General features: G+C 40.8%; 1 protein-coding gene and 1 non-coding gene across 2 annotated transcripts; one reads left to right on the top strand and one right to left on the bottom strand.

Annotated features, from left to right (window-relative positions):
- Positions 1-2,200: 2,200 nt before the first annotated feature.
- Positions 2,201-11,462, bottom strand: coro1b (coronin, actin binding protein, 1B). The gene is made up of 12 exons (XM_003459139.5): positions 11,294-11,462; positions 11,016-11,166; positions 9,013-9,218; positions 8,686-8,808; positions 7,407-7,536; positions 5,106-5,287; positions 4,866-4,985; positions 4,626-4,730; positions 4,375-4,520; positions 4,180-4,237; positions 3,752-4,090; positions 2,201-3,666 (listed from the first exon to the last, which is right to left on the bottom strand). Exons 3-12 carry the CDS (start codon positions 9,214-9,216, stop codon positions 3,544-3,546), a joined length of 1,530 nt encoding a protein of 509 aa, XP_003459187.1. The 5' UTR covers positions 9,217-9,218; positions 11,016-11,166; positions 11,294-11,462; the 3' UTR covers positions 2,201-3,543.
- Positions 11,463-15,677: 4,215 nt separating this feature from the next.
- trnar-ucu (transfer RNA arginine (anticodon UCU)) lies at positions 15,678-15,765 on the top strand. The gene is given in 2 exon segments: positions 15,678-15,714; positions 15,730-15,765. It is a non-coding gene; the product is annotated as a tRNA-Arg (tRNA).
- Positions 15,766-15,842: the final 77 nt, after the last annotated feature.

Here is a 15,842-nt window from a genome sequence, read left to right as displayed (position 1 = left end):
TTTTGCTTTATTGGACATATAAACCAACAAAACAAATCTGGTTGTGTACATGAACCCGAAGGCAGCCTAAGAGCTAAACCCTGATCTGTATTTCTTTTTAATCAACCCCCAAACAAAGGCCTTAATTACATATTACAACAGTGATATCTGAACCTATCAAAAGAGTGCATCATGCTCAAAAGCTGTGCTGAATATGAAACCAGTCTGCCACATCCTGTTTTTGCACCACCGACCTGCCTTCCACAGCCCCTACACCCAACAAAGACAGCTAAACCAAATCTGTACAGTAATACTGCACTGTACTACTCTCTAAAGCCAGCCTACATCTGTTTCCTATTTTGCTTTTCTATTATCTTTCTATCTTATTATGCACCTGATATTTTTTGGCCGTTAACCCTAAAAATCCATATCTATACGACTCTAATTAACTAATCATAACTCTGTTGTTTTGGTTTTTTTGAGGGGGGGGGGGGTTAAGCACTCTTGTGTTGTTTACATAATTTAGTGATCTACTGTTCTAACCTTACGTTACTAACACTTTGAGCTGTTGCGTTTCAGCTCCACATTGTTACTTTCACGCTGACATGAGAGGAGGAACTGGGTGGCCTCTTTTTAGGCTTTTGCATGGTTGATTGGGTTTGATTTTCATTCTAAAAAGATCACAGATTGTTCTGTTATTCTTTTTATTGTTGTTATAAGCCTTTCTAACAAGCCTCCAGCTGCTTTCTAGTACAAATCAGATAAAATGGCCTTTGCTGGGTGTGAGGAATTTTAATTGACCTGACGAGCAGTCAAGTACAACATGTTAAAGTGTTTTGTGTTTTGTGCATCGGCTTAAATGCACAAAGCAGCAGGTGATGGCACGGTTACCGAACCTAAATACCATAGTCTCTTTGCCATTTATTAGGTACACCTTGCTAGTACTGGGTTGGACCCCCTTTTGCATCGAGAACTGCTTTAATTCTTCATGGCACATATTCATCAAGGTGCTGGAAACATTTCTCACAGATTTCGCTCCTTGATGTTCACCTTGTGTCAGGGGCGGATCTAGAGAAACTTTCTTAGGGTGGCAAAATCAAAGCCTTTAAAAAACCACACACATATGCAGGTGTTACATATGGTTACAATGATTCAAATGGATTAAGTATACACACCATGGGGCGGCTCATTTACAAACACAAGTCCAACTTAAGTTTCACACTGTTTCTTGTGTGTAAAATCTGAAATGCCCATGGTGTTGATTTAAAATGTGCTCTGGCACAATCATAGGCATCACTTGCTACTGACAACAAGAAAAAAAGCCGGTCTGTGCTATGGGCTGAACCATTCGCAATAACGCTATATAATATATTCAGTTTTAGAATGTATATTCAGGGTTAACTGTAGCTAGGCTCAAAGTCTTATTTTAATAAACAACACTGTCATATGCAAAACTAGGGTGGCACTTAGGGTGGCAAGGGATCATTTTCGGGTGGCACATGCCACCTCATGCCACATCTCAAAGGTGTTCTGTTGAATTGCGATTTAAAGACTGTGGAAGCCATCTGAGTATATTGAACTCACTGTCATGTTCAAGAAACCAGTCTGAGGTCATTTGAGCTTTGTGAAATAGTGCGTTATCCCACCAGGGATAGTGTACTAGGCAGAAGATGGGTGCACTGTAACGATGCCTGGTTGGTGCTAAGGAACCCAAAGTGTGGCAAGAAAATATCCCACACAGAACTGTTGAAACAAGGGAGCTGTCACGCTGTTTATGCTAAAACACTAGCATCTGAATGCTGCAGTAGAAATCGAGACTTATAATATCTGGCAACATTTTTCCAGTCTTCTGTCCAACTTTGGTCTGTGTAAGCTGTAAGCCTCAGTTTCCTGTTCTTAGCTGACAGGAAGTGTCACTCAGTGTGGTCTTCTGCTACTATAACCCACCTGCTTCGAAGTTCAATGTGCTGTGCATTCAGAGGCGCTCTCCTGCATGCTTTGGTTGCAACGAGTGGTAATTTGAGCTACTGTTGCCTACAGCTCAAAGAAGTCTGGCTATTCTCCTCTGACATTTTCACCCACAGAACTGCTGCTCACTCAGTATTTTTTCATTTTCAGACCACTCTCTGTTAGTTTTGTGGGAAATTCCCAGTATATCTCAGGTGATCACACATACACACCTTGATCTGACTACTTCATATAAAAAAGGCCAATTCACATAAAGTAAGAATTAATGTTTATTGAACTTACACAATGTAGTCTCATTAAAACTGCTACTTTTTTTTTTTTTTACAGTCAATGTTACATCAGTGCATAAAGAAATAAAGTAATAAAGGGGTAGTCTTGATGTGGAATGTACCAATGTTATTCTACATTTGTAAGAAGAGCAGATTAATAACAGATTAATGCCTCTAAATGTAAATGTCAAATGTAATAGCAAAAAACACAAAACTACACAAAAACAAATCTAAAAGTGCTTTTTCATCAACACAAATACCATCGCAAAAACGTAGAAAAGTCTCCACACTTGAACCTTTTTCTTGCTGCTGCCAAATCTGATCTGCAATCCGGAATAGATTTGGAACGGTTTAGTCAGACTTAGCTGCACGGTCACTGTAGTGTAAGGTTGTATATTTAAAAGAAGAAAAAAAAAGGTTCCCGTCCCATGCCCACTCTGCAGGTCTTTCATATCATTGGAAGCAACAACTACAAAATGTGACATTTGCTGCTCAGATCCTGATTGGTTCTCGAGTGGGCGTGTGACACTGCGGCATTTCTGCGTGTTTAAAAAAGGAAAAAAAAAAAGGAAAGTAATTCTGTGTTGTGTTTATGACAGGTTACAGTGTAACATAGTGTTATCTTTACGCTGTTCTCACCTGACAACATGAGGTACAAAATCACAAGTGTCACCTTCTCACTGACTGCAAACACTACACACAGCTACGAATGCACATAAATATTCAGCTACGCTCTCATTGGCCATCATTCACACAGCTCTCGCTGCCGAGGACAGTTAACTTTACACGTGGTGTTCTATTATGAAGTAGTAAAACAAAGCACGAGTCACGCAGTGAGTTAACAACTGGGGGTTTGATATGACATCACAGTTTAGCAGCTTAATCTACCTGATTAAATAGCCCTAATGGTTACGTTTGTTAGTGCGTCAGAGAGAGAAAAATGTACTGGAGGTACTTAATAGCTTTGCTATAGACTGTCAGCCTTCATTAGCTCCAATATAATCCTTTTCAACACAACTTTGTGCGTCAAATTGAGGCAACTGTGCCGATGCAACACCTTCGGGGTGCTTCGAAATTAAAGCAAAGATCAAAACTGCATTATATGCACCGTCACACAGCGGCAACGATATCCCTCACCCAGTTGTCACCCACATATTGTGGTCTTGGAAACAATAACTGTAAGCTCCTATTTATTCACAATTAGTTGCTGCTCTACACTACATTCTTTAGCCCACACTGCTTAAGGTACTGTTGACTCTAGTAAGGCTATGGTCTATGGATTTAAGGGAAAAAAAAGCCATCTGAATGTAGTGAATCTTCCGCTTGCTCATACATCCCCATCTTCAATCCGTGCTAGCTGCCTCTCCAGCAACTCAATTCTCTGGTTCTGAGCCAGCACGACGGCCCGCAGAGCTTTCATTTCTGCTAACAGCTCGCTCAACACGTCATCCTGAAAGAAGAGAGAGAGAAAAAAAACAAGTCAAAAATAGCTTCAAAAAAATCTTAAATCAGCATCTCACTTGCTGCTGACCGACCTCTCTCTTTGGCCTCTCGCCGTTTCCATCCATCTCCCTCGTGGCCGCTCTCGGCTGTGGCGTCTCTTCTTCTGTCTCCTTGGTGGCAGAGGTAGGTGTGGATGTGGGAGCTGCTACGTTCCCTGCTGAAGGTGGGACGGCCCCGGTCCCAGAGTCCTGAGAGACGAGCTTGGGCTTGCTTCTGAGAGTGTCTCTGTGTTTGGATGGAGGAGCTGTGTAGCCACCACTCAGGGAGACCAGCAGCGGCGGCGCGTCCTGCCCCGCGATCCATTCATCAGCCAGGAGGGCTGGCTCCAGGCCGGCTGTGTCTGGGTAAAGGTCTCCCTGGAACAGATCTGACTGGAGAGGAAATATGGAAACAGGATCTTTATTAGCTATTTAAAAAGGCAGTTCATAAAGTCCACTTTAAAAGTGTGTGTGTGCCTTACCTTTCGTGGTACAGTCATAGAAATGGGTTCCACCTTCCTCTCATGAAGCTTATAAAACCTGCCGAAAAAGCAAGTAGAAAGTCCCGTCTGATGTTATTCTGCATTATTCTTTCCCACTTTTAGGAGACTGGTTAGTTCCTGAGGCAGCTGGGTATTGTAGTTTTTACTAGTCACGGGTATGCATACTATTCTTACCTGGCAATTTCACACTTATTGACATCCACACCTCTTTTACTCAGAAAGCCTGCACCCCTCTGAGGCTCTTTGCTGCTGTATAAGCTGAGGAAGTGAACGTACGGTGATTCATCAGTCACTTCAAAGTATCGAATGGTGCAGTCCCCCTGAAAGCCATGAGATTAAAAACCAAAAACACAAAACAATCACGATGATTGACGCTGCATACAACAAGCTAAATTTCTATTTGCCACACGACGCCAAGGCTTCACCTTCCCACACAGGTAGACCATGTTCGTGTCGGGGTCATAAAAGGGCAGAAGAACTCCATTACTCGTATCCATTTCCTGTATAACCATTGGCTCTGAGAGGTCTTTCTGTAAGATAAAAGCATTTTCACATCACTAGAATGCCTACTTTAACAATCACACATGTTTTTGTGTCTCAAACCTTTTCCATGTGTAAAATTCAGTTCACCTGCGTTAAAACCACACGTTTAACAAGAAACTTACAGTATCCCACAAAGCCAGCTGCCTCTCGCTCATACGGCTGAAGCCTGTGGTCAAGATCTTTCCATCAGAGAGGAACACGGCTCTCATGGGCCTGGTACCATCATGGACTTTCTCTCTGACCTAGGAAAGCAGTCACAAGCTGATCAAGAGCCATCACTGATGCACTATACCAGAAATGAGAGCTGAGCGGCGCTCCACGCCTTGCTCACATCTGCACGGACAGCATGAATGTGAAATAACCTTGAGGACGGCGCCTCTTCGCGGATCGATGACGCGCAGGGCTTTGTCCTTGCAGACGGTACATATCGCACTGCCGTCCTTGTTCCAGCTGACACTGTAGATCAAGTCTGGGTGGGCGTCATCAAGCTGGTACACTAGCTCCCCCGTGCCCACGTTCCACACGCAGATCACATTATCACAGCCTACAGAGAGGGAAAGACAACATCCAAGGAAGAGGACGTGAAGCCTGAATTTGGGAGAGTGTACAGGGCAGGGATGTGAGGATAAGCAGATGTTGCAGATGTTCATATAAAATTATTTGCTTTTCTTGTTTGTCTTGTAAAGGTGACAGGTTATCGGTGCAGGTGTGTTATGAATGTATAATGACATCAAATATCAATATAATAAAAGTAGGTTAGGGTGATTCTAAATTGAACAACGGTGTGAATGAGTGTCTGTCTCTGTGTCAGCCCCTACCTACACACACTACCTCAGTATGTCATTAACTTTGTCAAAGTAAATATTGGTAAAGTGAACTTGCAGTGAGAGAAGCAAAGAAGCCAAAGTATTAACTGATCTGACACGTTAAAACTGAATAATAATGACAATACACACACAATAACACAAAGCAGTGAACAAGCTATACAATCCGTTTTGCGTCTTTAAAGGAATTCCCGACAGTTTAAAGTCGCTTTATCGAAACACCATCTGTGCCGTTTTCAGCGTGTTGTATCACGGCTCGCTCTGTGATTCCAAACTGGGCTTTTCTGCCTTCTCAGTGATATGTTCTGTATCAAGTCTCAACTTCTAATTACGTGTGTCGTACACGGAGTGTGGCCTATAAATGGTTTCATCCGTCTTACTGGTGAAGTTACTTTTCTCTATCAGCAGCAATGTCACAAACAATCACATCATTTCCTGCCTAATTTTGAACAAGTCATTGTTGTTGATCTTTCACATAAAAGATTCATTTATTTGTGTCGTTAGTTTAAAGAAGATGTAGCTAGAGTGGAAAGACGAGTCGATTCCTTGCACTTCAGGTCAATATTTTAATTGAAATGGAGTGAGAGCAGCGGAGCTGTTAGCTGGGAGTCGATCTGTGACATGATGTCAGTACCTCAAGATTCTGTTTTTATCAATTCCCCTTTACAGTACAATTAATGATAGCCTGGTAGTAAATATTGATGTTTATTTAAACAAGCAGTTGCACTTAAACACATTCCCCCTATCAATGTTATTTAATTGATGAGTCCTTGCAGTGGATCCCAAAGGGAATATGATAAAGTGAACAATTAACAGAGCCACTTCACTGACACGATCAAGAATCAAATAGTTATGATAACTGTACACAGATAACATGATACACTGTATTTGATGCTATATCGCGATACCAGCAGTTAATGTGAGTGACCTGAAGGTGTTATATCATTAAATACAATTCTAATCTCACTCTATTATGGAAATTTAGTACCATAACTGTTGTGTTGCCTTGCTCGTCGCTAACTCCAACTTATACTGAAGAGCAACGACGCCTGCAGAGCTGCTTAAAAAAGCTGGTGGTGAAATAATGCAGCGTGAACAATATGCACTCTTCTCAGTATGCATTAACATAAGTGGGTAGCTCACATTCTTACACTGCCATGAGGATCCCGCAGGCCAAACATTACTTTACGTGCTTGTGCGTCTAGTAGTGCCTCCTTTGCGTAGGCTGCATTTCCAATGGAAACCAGCTCTGGCAGCTTTTCAGCAAAGTGTAATTATTTTTCAGGTTAATCACATGCTGTGAATTGCTGAGGAGGGAAATCCTACTCCGTACTTGTATTATGCAGCAGTATTTGAACTTGCTGTCACTGAACACCAACACAGTAAGACAGGAGCTGCTCCTCAACTCTCACTGTTTACAAATGGACGGGTGTATGTCACTTTTATCTGGATAACGAGGAATGTTTAGCACGGGGAAGCTACGCCTCAAGTTTCACTGTCACCATATTTGGGGTTTGTTAAAAGGTGAAATGATCCCTGGATGTTTATTACAAGGCAAAGGTTACCTTAATTCACCATATAAAACTCAAACACAATACTTTTCCAGTGTGCCAACACAAGCCCTTTGTTTTAGATCACTTTTTTATGGAAATATATGTAAAGCAACATACAAACTACACCAGCCTGCTTCCACAGTGGCACAGTTTAATGTTTAGACCATGTTCTCTACACAACACACTTAAAAAAACACCAGTCATAGCCAGTTATCACTGTTATTTTCCACAAATGTGAACCAAATTTGGTTATAGGAGAACAATGGGCGCACTACAATGGTCCTACCTGCAGTTAGGAGGATATTGAAGGCAGTTGGGTGCCAAGCCAGGAGTCCCACTCGTTTACTGTGTCCCTCAAGGGTCACAGTGGCATCAGTCACTGGACTTGTGAGCCCACCATCTGGGATCTGCCACACCTTCAACATAAAGCAGACATATGTATGTGTGTCGTATAATTTTTACAGTTTTCCTGACATATTCTTAGCCTTACTACTATCAGAGCCTTCCTTCCCCTCACCATCTCCCTCCCAAACAGTTGAACTGTCACACTGCTTCACACTGCTAGACAGCAACAGCAATTTATGCACACTCTGTGGTATTCATTTCCGTAATCCTGCATTTTCTATATATAAGATTTAGATTGGTTATTTTATTGCCGGTTTATACACCTTTGTATAAACCAACTAAATATGCATTTAGGTTCTCTTTCAACATTGCAAATTTTTATTAGTTAATATATATATGTATTTTTTAAAAACAGTATCTACATCCCAGTATAGCTTTTCGGTAGTATTAAGAGTGATTTACTTCCTGTTAAAAAATGGTAAGGTGTGCCTTCAGAAAAGACTATGGGTGCTCGTCAATCATTTATCTGGAGTCAGTGACATTCTTTTAACCCCCTCCTAGCCCAGCCGTATCTAACAGCTGAGGAATGCCAACTTGTTTTACAGAGACCTCGACGTAAGTTTACACAGCTGTGATCAGAGAAACAATATTACCTACACCTAAACACTGCTGCAAACCAAGCACACACCCCTGGCAGTCGTCTCCTTCAGCTGAACAATCACTGTTTAAAAAAAAAAAGCTCTGGAATTTCTTGGATGGCGCCTAAAGTGTTGATCCAGGCTCCAACCTAACCCTAACCTCAGAAATGACATGACCTCTGTCCCCATACCACACACTACAGGAAACCTTCATATGTTTTGTATTCACACCAGCACTGGCATTACGGACGGACCCAGGGGTCCAAAGACCGCTCAGCTGAATTCTACTGACATACTTTTACAATTATAAGTAAAATTAAGTAATACAATATGCTAAAGAAAGTGTTAAATACAAAAGTTATTGTAGTAACATCCATGTTAATTATTACAGTAGCTTGAAGCACACTCAAGGTCTGCACCCTGAAGTCGGATGTGTTTTCATTAGCAGCAGAAGAAGGACCAACACAGCTTTAGGTCAGTGGGTTAAGGCTGCGGCGGGTTTGATGCCTACAGACGTCAGATTACAGATAACTTGACCACAAACCACCAGCACAGAAGTTCTACAAGATTTGAAAATTTCACCTTCACCGTGCAATCTTCTGAGGCACTTGCAATGACATTGTCATCATGAGGACACCACTGGATGTCCAGCACTGGTGCTGCATGGCCACAGACTGTGGGACAGAACTGGTCGATTCTTCCACTCTGTAGAGAAAAACAGAAAGTTTCAACCATTAACGCATTATCCAGTCCTGCTAATGGTCTCGGAAGTGGAGAAAGTGCTGCACATACATTAGTCAGGCATGCAGCAGGCCGTTAAAAAGTTGGTGACATAATGCTTTTAGTAGGAAAGTGGAAGAAACATCGATCTACTGTTTATCTAATACTCTGTAATGTAGGAGATTAAACCTTGCTGATTGGAACCACAAGGAAGGCCCCTCCTCCACCCGCTTCGATGATAACGGCAATGAATTTGGGGTTGACTGCACAGAGTGGACTGTCCCACGTCACTCGGGACACTCTGACATCATCGATGCAGTGCTCGGCTTTCCACGCCTGGGCGAAAACATGGCGGAATTTGCTCTGCCTGACGACACCTCGCCGGAAAGACATACCTGAGGGGATTAAGATTACACAGAGGAAACAGTTATAATTCAGCAACCTTAAATGGACAGATGCTGTAAATGATTAACTCATCAGCTGAAAAGTAAAAAGCTAAGCTTCTGTCAGCAAACAATAATCAAATAAGCAGGATAATTATAAACCAAACAGCTAATAAACTTGAAAAAGAAATTCTGGTTTAATTATTTGGACTGTGAAAAAAATGATATTTTTCCCAGTTAAATATGGCTAAAATGAAATATTATAACCTTTTAAAATGGACTATATCTTATTTAAAATGCAGGTTAATTCAAACAAGCAACCATACATGTCTTCTTTGTCTACTCAGATCTCCATTTTTCAGTATATTTTATGATGGAAAATAGACCTTGACTTTTATAGGATTTTTAAGAACGATACACATACCGATATTATTATCGGTCCTTGATAAGATTACGATAGTTTAAAAATATTCTTTTGTATATTGTCAGTAAGTACTTTACCATTTTTGTGTTTTGGCTTCTAGTTAAGCTGTAGAGTGCCCACTGGTGGACAGACTAGGCAACATCAACACTCATAGCACGGTTGAAGGGTGTCTCTTCTTTACTTCTTAAATTTTCATTTATCTCCTGATATAAATGTTGATACTGATATATCAGCAAATATGTGATATTAGCTCTCAGCAATATATAACTCAGGCTCCAGTGAAAATAATAAGCATTTGCCATATTTAAGACAATTATATAGACAATTATAATACCTCACCGTATACTTTCAAAAATATAATGCTGTTATCTGCATATTGCATATTCAATTTTCTGCACATATCGTATATATTTTATTCTGCATACATGGTATTTATTTACTGTGATTTGCTTGGCTCTCTTCTAGCACCGAGTACTACAATTTTGTGTTATTATAAAACTTATGACTGTGCAATGACAATAAAGCGTTAAAAGTTAAAAATAAAGATCCTGGTTTTTCAAGATGATGGTCGCATAAGAAAACAGATTCTTTTGGTTTTTATGTGTTACCAAGAAACACCTAGTTACATTTTCCAACTTGGGATGGGGAAAATATTTGGCATTACATGGAAATAAAAACAGACTAAGTATGCATGCTTTATTAAAACTATAGATTTAGTCTTTTGAATCCCCAAACTCTGCACTAATGTCATTGTTGCTGTACAGCTGATATAGTAAATCCTCACCATCTTCATATGGTCAGTGAAAAAAAAACAACCAAACAAAAACGTGGCTGTCAGGGCAGCGGGCAAATTCTTTCATACTGGGGGCCTGCCCTGAAAAGTACAGTCAGGCTTCAATGGACAAAAGGGCATGATCCGCCTGAAACCAAAACATGCCGTGCAGAGAGGAGAAGGGGGTTGGGCAGTCATAGCTGCTGTGAGAGGATGCAGTAACTCTATATGCCATCTACCAATGGTCAAAGCAAACTGCATATCAGCAGGTATGAAGCCTACAGAGGGCTCCTGCGTGAGGATAAAACCGCCCCAAATCCTGTTTGCTTGAGTCCAGTCTGCTTTTAGACCTGTGTTATTAAACAGCGCGATCTTACTGCACGATAATGTTAATTTTTATATACCCATTTATTAAATATGCAGCATCCTTACACCATTTCTCTGTGTTCCCATTGTCTGCTCACAATAGGAGCCGAGGAGACAGCAATTTGTTGTTGTTTTGTTCTTTTTTGCAAAAGAACAAATGCAGGCATGAGCAACAAAGAACCCGTTTTAGGTAATCCCACAGTGACACATCTCGCGTTATTATTTTCCAGTCCAACAGCGCACATACCTGCGGTTTTTGAGAGACCTCTCTTAATTGGAAGAAGGATCACCAAAGACTCGGGCGTGACAAGAGGAGGCCAATGAAATAATCCGCCGCCAGCAGCAGTAACTTAATCCTCTCCTGTGTCCAGACAGGCGTTCACGTAGATTGCGCAGACCTATAACAAAAACGTGTTCATTAGAGGGGGGAAATCCGATTTTTTTTTTTTTTTTTAATCCAATTCTCAGCTGTCTTCTTGTTAGTTTGCTAGTAATTGCGCATGTCTGCTGTGGCACAGGTCTAACCTGACAGAGCATGTCCCGCGCTCATAAAGCCACGCTAAAAGGAGCCCGGCTGCCGGTGATCGTGGTGGGAGAGATGCGGACACGGCTCGTCCTCGTCTCTCTTTACAAACGACTGTTTTGGAGCGACGGCTCGAGCAGAATCCCAGACACTTCCGCTCATGGCAGGATGTGTCAAAGACACGCAGGAGTAAAGAGAGATATCCTCCGTCTACGTCCACATTCCCGTCGGCCAGACCGGATATGTACTGTTTATGTGCACCTTAAGAGCATACATAAAACACCAAGAGACTAGCGTATTAAACCTAAAAACGGAAAACAGACCGCTATTACGCTGTTAGCTCAAACTATCAGCAAACCTCAATTGAAGCCATTAGCATTTAAGCACTTAATTTTTAATTAGGGCTTTAAATGTGGAGTAATTTATCAGTTTTGGGGCGTCATTAAAACCCAATCGACTGTTTCTCGGAGGATTTATGCGTGTTCCCAAACTGATATCTGAACTGAGATTTAGATGAAGATGATTTGAAATGATAATGATGACGATTAACAATTTTAAACATTTTGCTGACATCCGGTCTTATAAAAATCGTTATACGCAGAGGGTTATTTTTTTTAATAGTCTTTGTGCTCACTACTCAGAGCTGTCTCATCTTGTGGTAGCACCTTATAATACATTGCAATTGTAATACAATATGGCGTAATTTCCAAATATTTGTCATTCTTCTAAATTTAAAGTGTAAGGGCGTATGTACAGTAAAAGCAGAGAGTAAGAATTTGAAGTTTTAAAGGAAATGTCAATTTATTTATTTATTCATTTAATGTAAGCTTCTTAATATTAGGAATAAGGTTTATCAGTCAATGTTTCTTTGTCTTGTGATTACACACTATTACAAAGGGGTCAGCTGTATTATAGAGTATCCTAACCACCCCTTTACACTGCAATTGCAAATTATACACATATATACTATACATACTGGAATACACTTATTGTATTCCACTTATTCTTGGCTTATTATTGTTATTTTATTGTATTTTTAGCTGAACATTATTCAGAAAGGCAAAGTCCTATATTTAAAAGATTATTAGCGTATAATTAAAGTATAATGTCTTAAGTCAATTAAAACAAATGTAAAGAGCACTAAGGTGTTGAATAAAATGTCAAAGAAATAAATTCATGATTTATTTATTCCATCAATTAAATACACATTTTCCCATTCATTCCCAGACAGGACTTTTAACACATTCTACTAATATCCCAGCTGCACATGAGACCTATCAAACCAAAGGTGCAAGCAAATAGCACTACATTGCAAACCCAGTTTAGAGATACTGCAATCATTTACCTATGGGCACGCACTGCAAACAATTTGGGTCTCTGCACAGCTGGGGATCAGCGCTATGCATGACCTGCAACCTGGGTTTGTAAAGGGAAGTGGCACAAACAAATAAATGAAAAAAACAAAAAAAGAGAGAAGTTAGTCTGTCCTTACAAGACTCACTCTCAGTGATTCATAACAGCCCTTACGACTGGACAGACTAACCAAAACAAACTTAAAAATCAACCAAAAGAACAAAAAAAGGACAGCAGAGGCATCACAACAACAGCTGCAAAACACAAACAACATTATCGATTAAAATGTTACACAATAAAAACATCAGTTTTATTAAACCATTCAAAATCACAGATCTAAAAAAAACCCCACCCAATATACCTACAATATTGACAATATTGATCGATTTTCCTGCATGCAGTCGATATAGAGCTTGATTGATTCCGCCATTAAAACTTGTGGTCACACTAAAAAGTCCAACAACACGCATTACATACAATAATAAATAATCCAAACAAAACAGCAAGAATCTCTTACCGAACGACATACCCACTCACATCAGAGTGAGTTAATCATCTCTGGAACTTCCCACAGAAGAGCGCTGACCTCACCTCAGACAGCCACTACCTTTTCAAAGTTCCTGTGCAAATCACAAGGCAGAAGGCAGCAAACTGCCAGATGACACTTGTTACAACCCTCTGCTTCAAAGGGCATCGGCGACCCGACGATGAGCTGAAAAGAGACACACTTGAAATTTTATTTATTTATAGTGGGTTGTGGTTTGAATGCTGTCCAGCAGTCTTCTTATCGACCTTCGAGGCCCTTGAGCCAAGTTGGCTACATCCTCCTCCCCATGTTCTTGGTCCACAGAACAATCCAAATGGGGCACACTCTCATCTGTGAGACTTGACATCCCTTCCTTTAACACCACAGAATCCTCACCATCTTCCTGTTCTGTAAACATCTGTTCCACTTCATCAGCCATACTGTAATTTGTGTCCAACATTTTAGTTGAGTCATCCTGTTTTAACATTTGTAGACCACTACCTCGAGCTCCGCGATGAATCCTCCCTTACTTACACTGCAATAGGTGTAGGCTGCTGGGGCTTCCCATCATGCACTGTTTCTTCTTCACTAACCTTTTTTCACTCACTATGTGTTTATGCACCAATTAATCACTGGCTTCATAGCGTGTCCTTGTCCGTTCTCCCTCCTTTGACCCCCAACCAGTCAGGCAGAGAGCGGCCCCTGTCTGAGCCTGGTTCTTCCAGAAGTTTCTTCCTGTTAGAAGGGAGTCTTTCCTTCTCCCTGTCAGGAAGTGTTTGCTCATAAGGGCTCATTTGACTCTTGGGGTTTTCTCTGTATTATCATAGGGTCTTTACCTTACAATGTAAAGCACCTTGAAGCGACTCTTGTTGTGATTTGGGACTATATAAATAAAGTTGAATTGAACAAAATCTCATTTCTCACTCTGGCTCTGTGGTGTGATGGTGTCTAAAAACCAAAATAAATCGCTTGGAGAACCATGAAGGGACAGAGACATCAGTTTTTGGACAGATACATTTCAGAAGCATTACCTCACAGCTTGAAGAGCATTTGAAGTGAGCCACAATGCTCACAAAAGCTGATAAAATGACTGCATTAAAACAAGCTGTATTTTAGTAGGACTGCAGATTGCATTTAACAGACCTTGTCATTATTTGCAAATAAAGTAAGATAAGATAAGATAAGATAAGATAAGACTTTATTGATCCCACAACGGGGAAACTTTTGCGTTACCTCAGCTCAGGTACAGATATCGGAAGGAAAATACAAAAAATACAAATAAAATACAAAGAAATAAAAAATAAGTAAGATAATACACTATATACAACAGTAGCATACACAGTATGTGATTATGGATATGGTTGTGGAAATATGCAAGACATAAACTATATAGCTTATACATATACATACATATATACCTGCATACGTCCATACACATAGAAGGTCCATTATGCATGAAGTGGTGACCGTGGATGTCCACAATGTCCAGTGACTTATGACATTGTGATTGAGGAGTTATAGAGTCTAACTGCTGTTGGGATGAATGAGCTGCGAAAGCGCTCCTTCCTGCAGCGAGGGTGTTTCAGTCTCTGACTAAAGGAGCTGCTCAGCACACTCACAGACTCATGGAGTGGGTGATGTGGGTTGCTCATGATGGATGTCAGCTTTACTAACATCCTCCTCTCGCCAACCACCTCCACAGACACCAGAGGACATCCCAGCACGGAGCTAGACCTCCGCACCAGTTTGTCAATCCCGCTCCTGTCCCTGTCCGTTCATCCACTCCCCCAGCAGGCCACTGCATAGAAAAGGGCAGATGCTACCACAGTGTCATAGAGTGTCCTTAACAGTCCTGCAGACTCCGAAGGACCTCAGTCTCCTCAGCAGGTGGAGTCGACTCTGGCCCTTCTTATACAGGATGTGTGTATTTGTAGTGTAGAGAGTAGTATAGAGAAAGTATAGAGAGTATGGGAATTGACACTAAGATTTTTATTTTTATGTGTTAAAGTACATTTAGTTAAAATCCAGTGGCTTCTCATTGTAACCAGAAATTGTGCGACTGTTGTGGTTTTTTGAGGGTTACGATTATTAAGGGTACTGTAGCATGGGACTTTAGCGCCATCCAGTGTTTGATAAAGCACATTGACGCACAGAGATAATTTTCTTTTTACCAATCCCATGGTGTCGTGTTTGATCACCAGGTTCAAACACGACATTCAGAGAAGGCATAAAATATCTAAAAACATAATAAAACATAAAAAAAGAAAGCCCTCTCTAAAACGATGGGGTTAAAACGAACGTTTATTGCTTGGTATTGTCTGAAAGGATGTTTAAAATTCTGAACTTAGTGAAGTAATGGCTTTGTTTCATATCATTCATACACAATGTAGGCTATACTACAATACTCACAACCCCGGAAACCACAATCTAAAACATGTAGCAATATCGCGCCTGAGTTCGACCCACTCACACTACAGATAGCAAAGTGTTCGATTTGTGCAACAGGTGGCTCCGTGGCGCAATGGATAGCGCATTGGACTTCTAGGCATAGACGTAGACATTCAAAGGTTGTGGGTTCGAGTCCCACCGGAGTCGCATTTTCTTTCCCCTTCTGGAAAACTTCGGGCATGGCTCTAGTTACCTGTATAATATACTACTCCATGTCACGATTG

Source organism: Oreochromis niloticus, linkage group LG3 (genome assembly GCF_001858045.2).
Source record: "Oreochromis niloticus isolate F11D_XX linkage group LG3, O_niloticus_UMD_NMBU, whole genome shotgun sequence".
Classification (NCBI taxonomy): Eukaryota; Metazoa; Chordata; class Actinopteri; order Cichliformes; family Cichlidae; genus Oreochromis; species Oreochromis niloticus.
Note: the sequence above shows the minus strand (reverse complement) of the source record. Positions and strands in the feature narration are given on the sequence as shown.

Excerpts from the sequence above, each read along its gene's own strand:
- coro1b (XM_003459139.5), bottom strand. The coding sequence starts at position 9,216 with ATGTCTTTCCGGCGAGGTGTCGTCAGGCAGAGCAAATTCCGCCATGTT. Across the intron at positions 5,288-7,406 it reads CAATATCCTCCTAACTGCAG|GCTGTGATAATGTGATCTGC; the intron begins GTAGGACCATTG and ends CCCTCTCTGTAG. Across the intron at positions 3,667-3,751 it reads GCGAGAGGCCAAAGAGAGAG|GATGACGTGTTGAGCGAGCT; the intron begins GTCGGTCAGCAG and ends CTCTTCTTTCAG.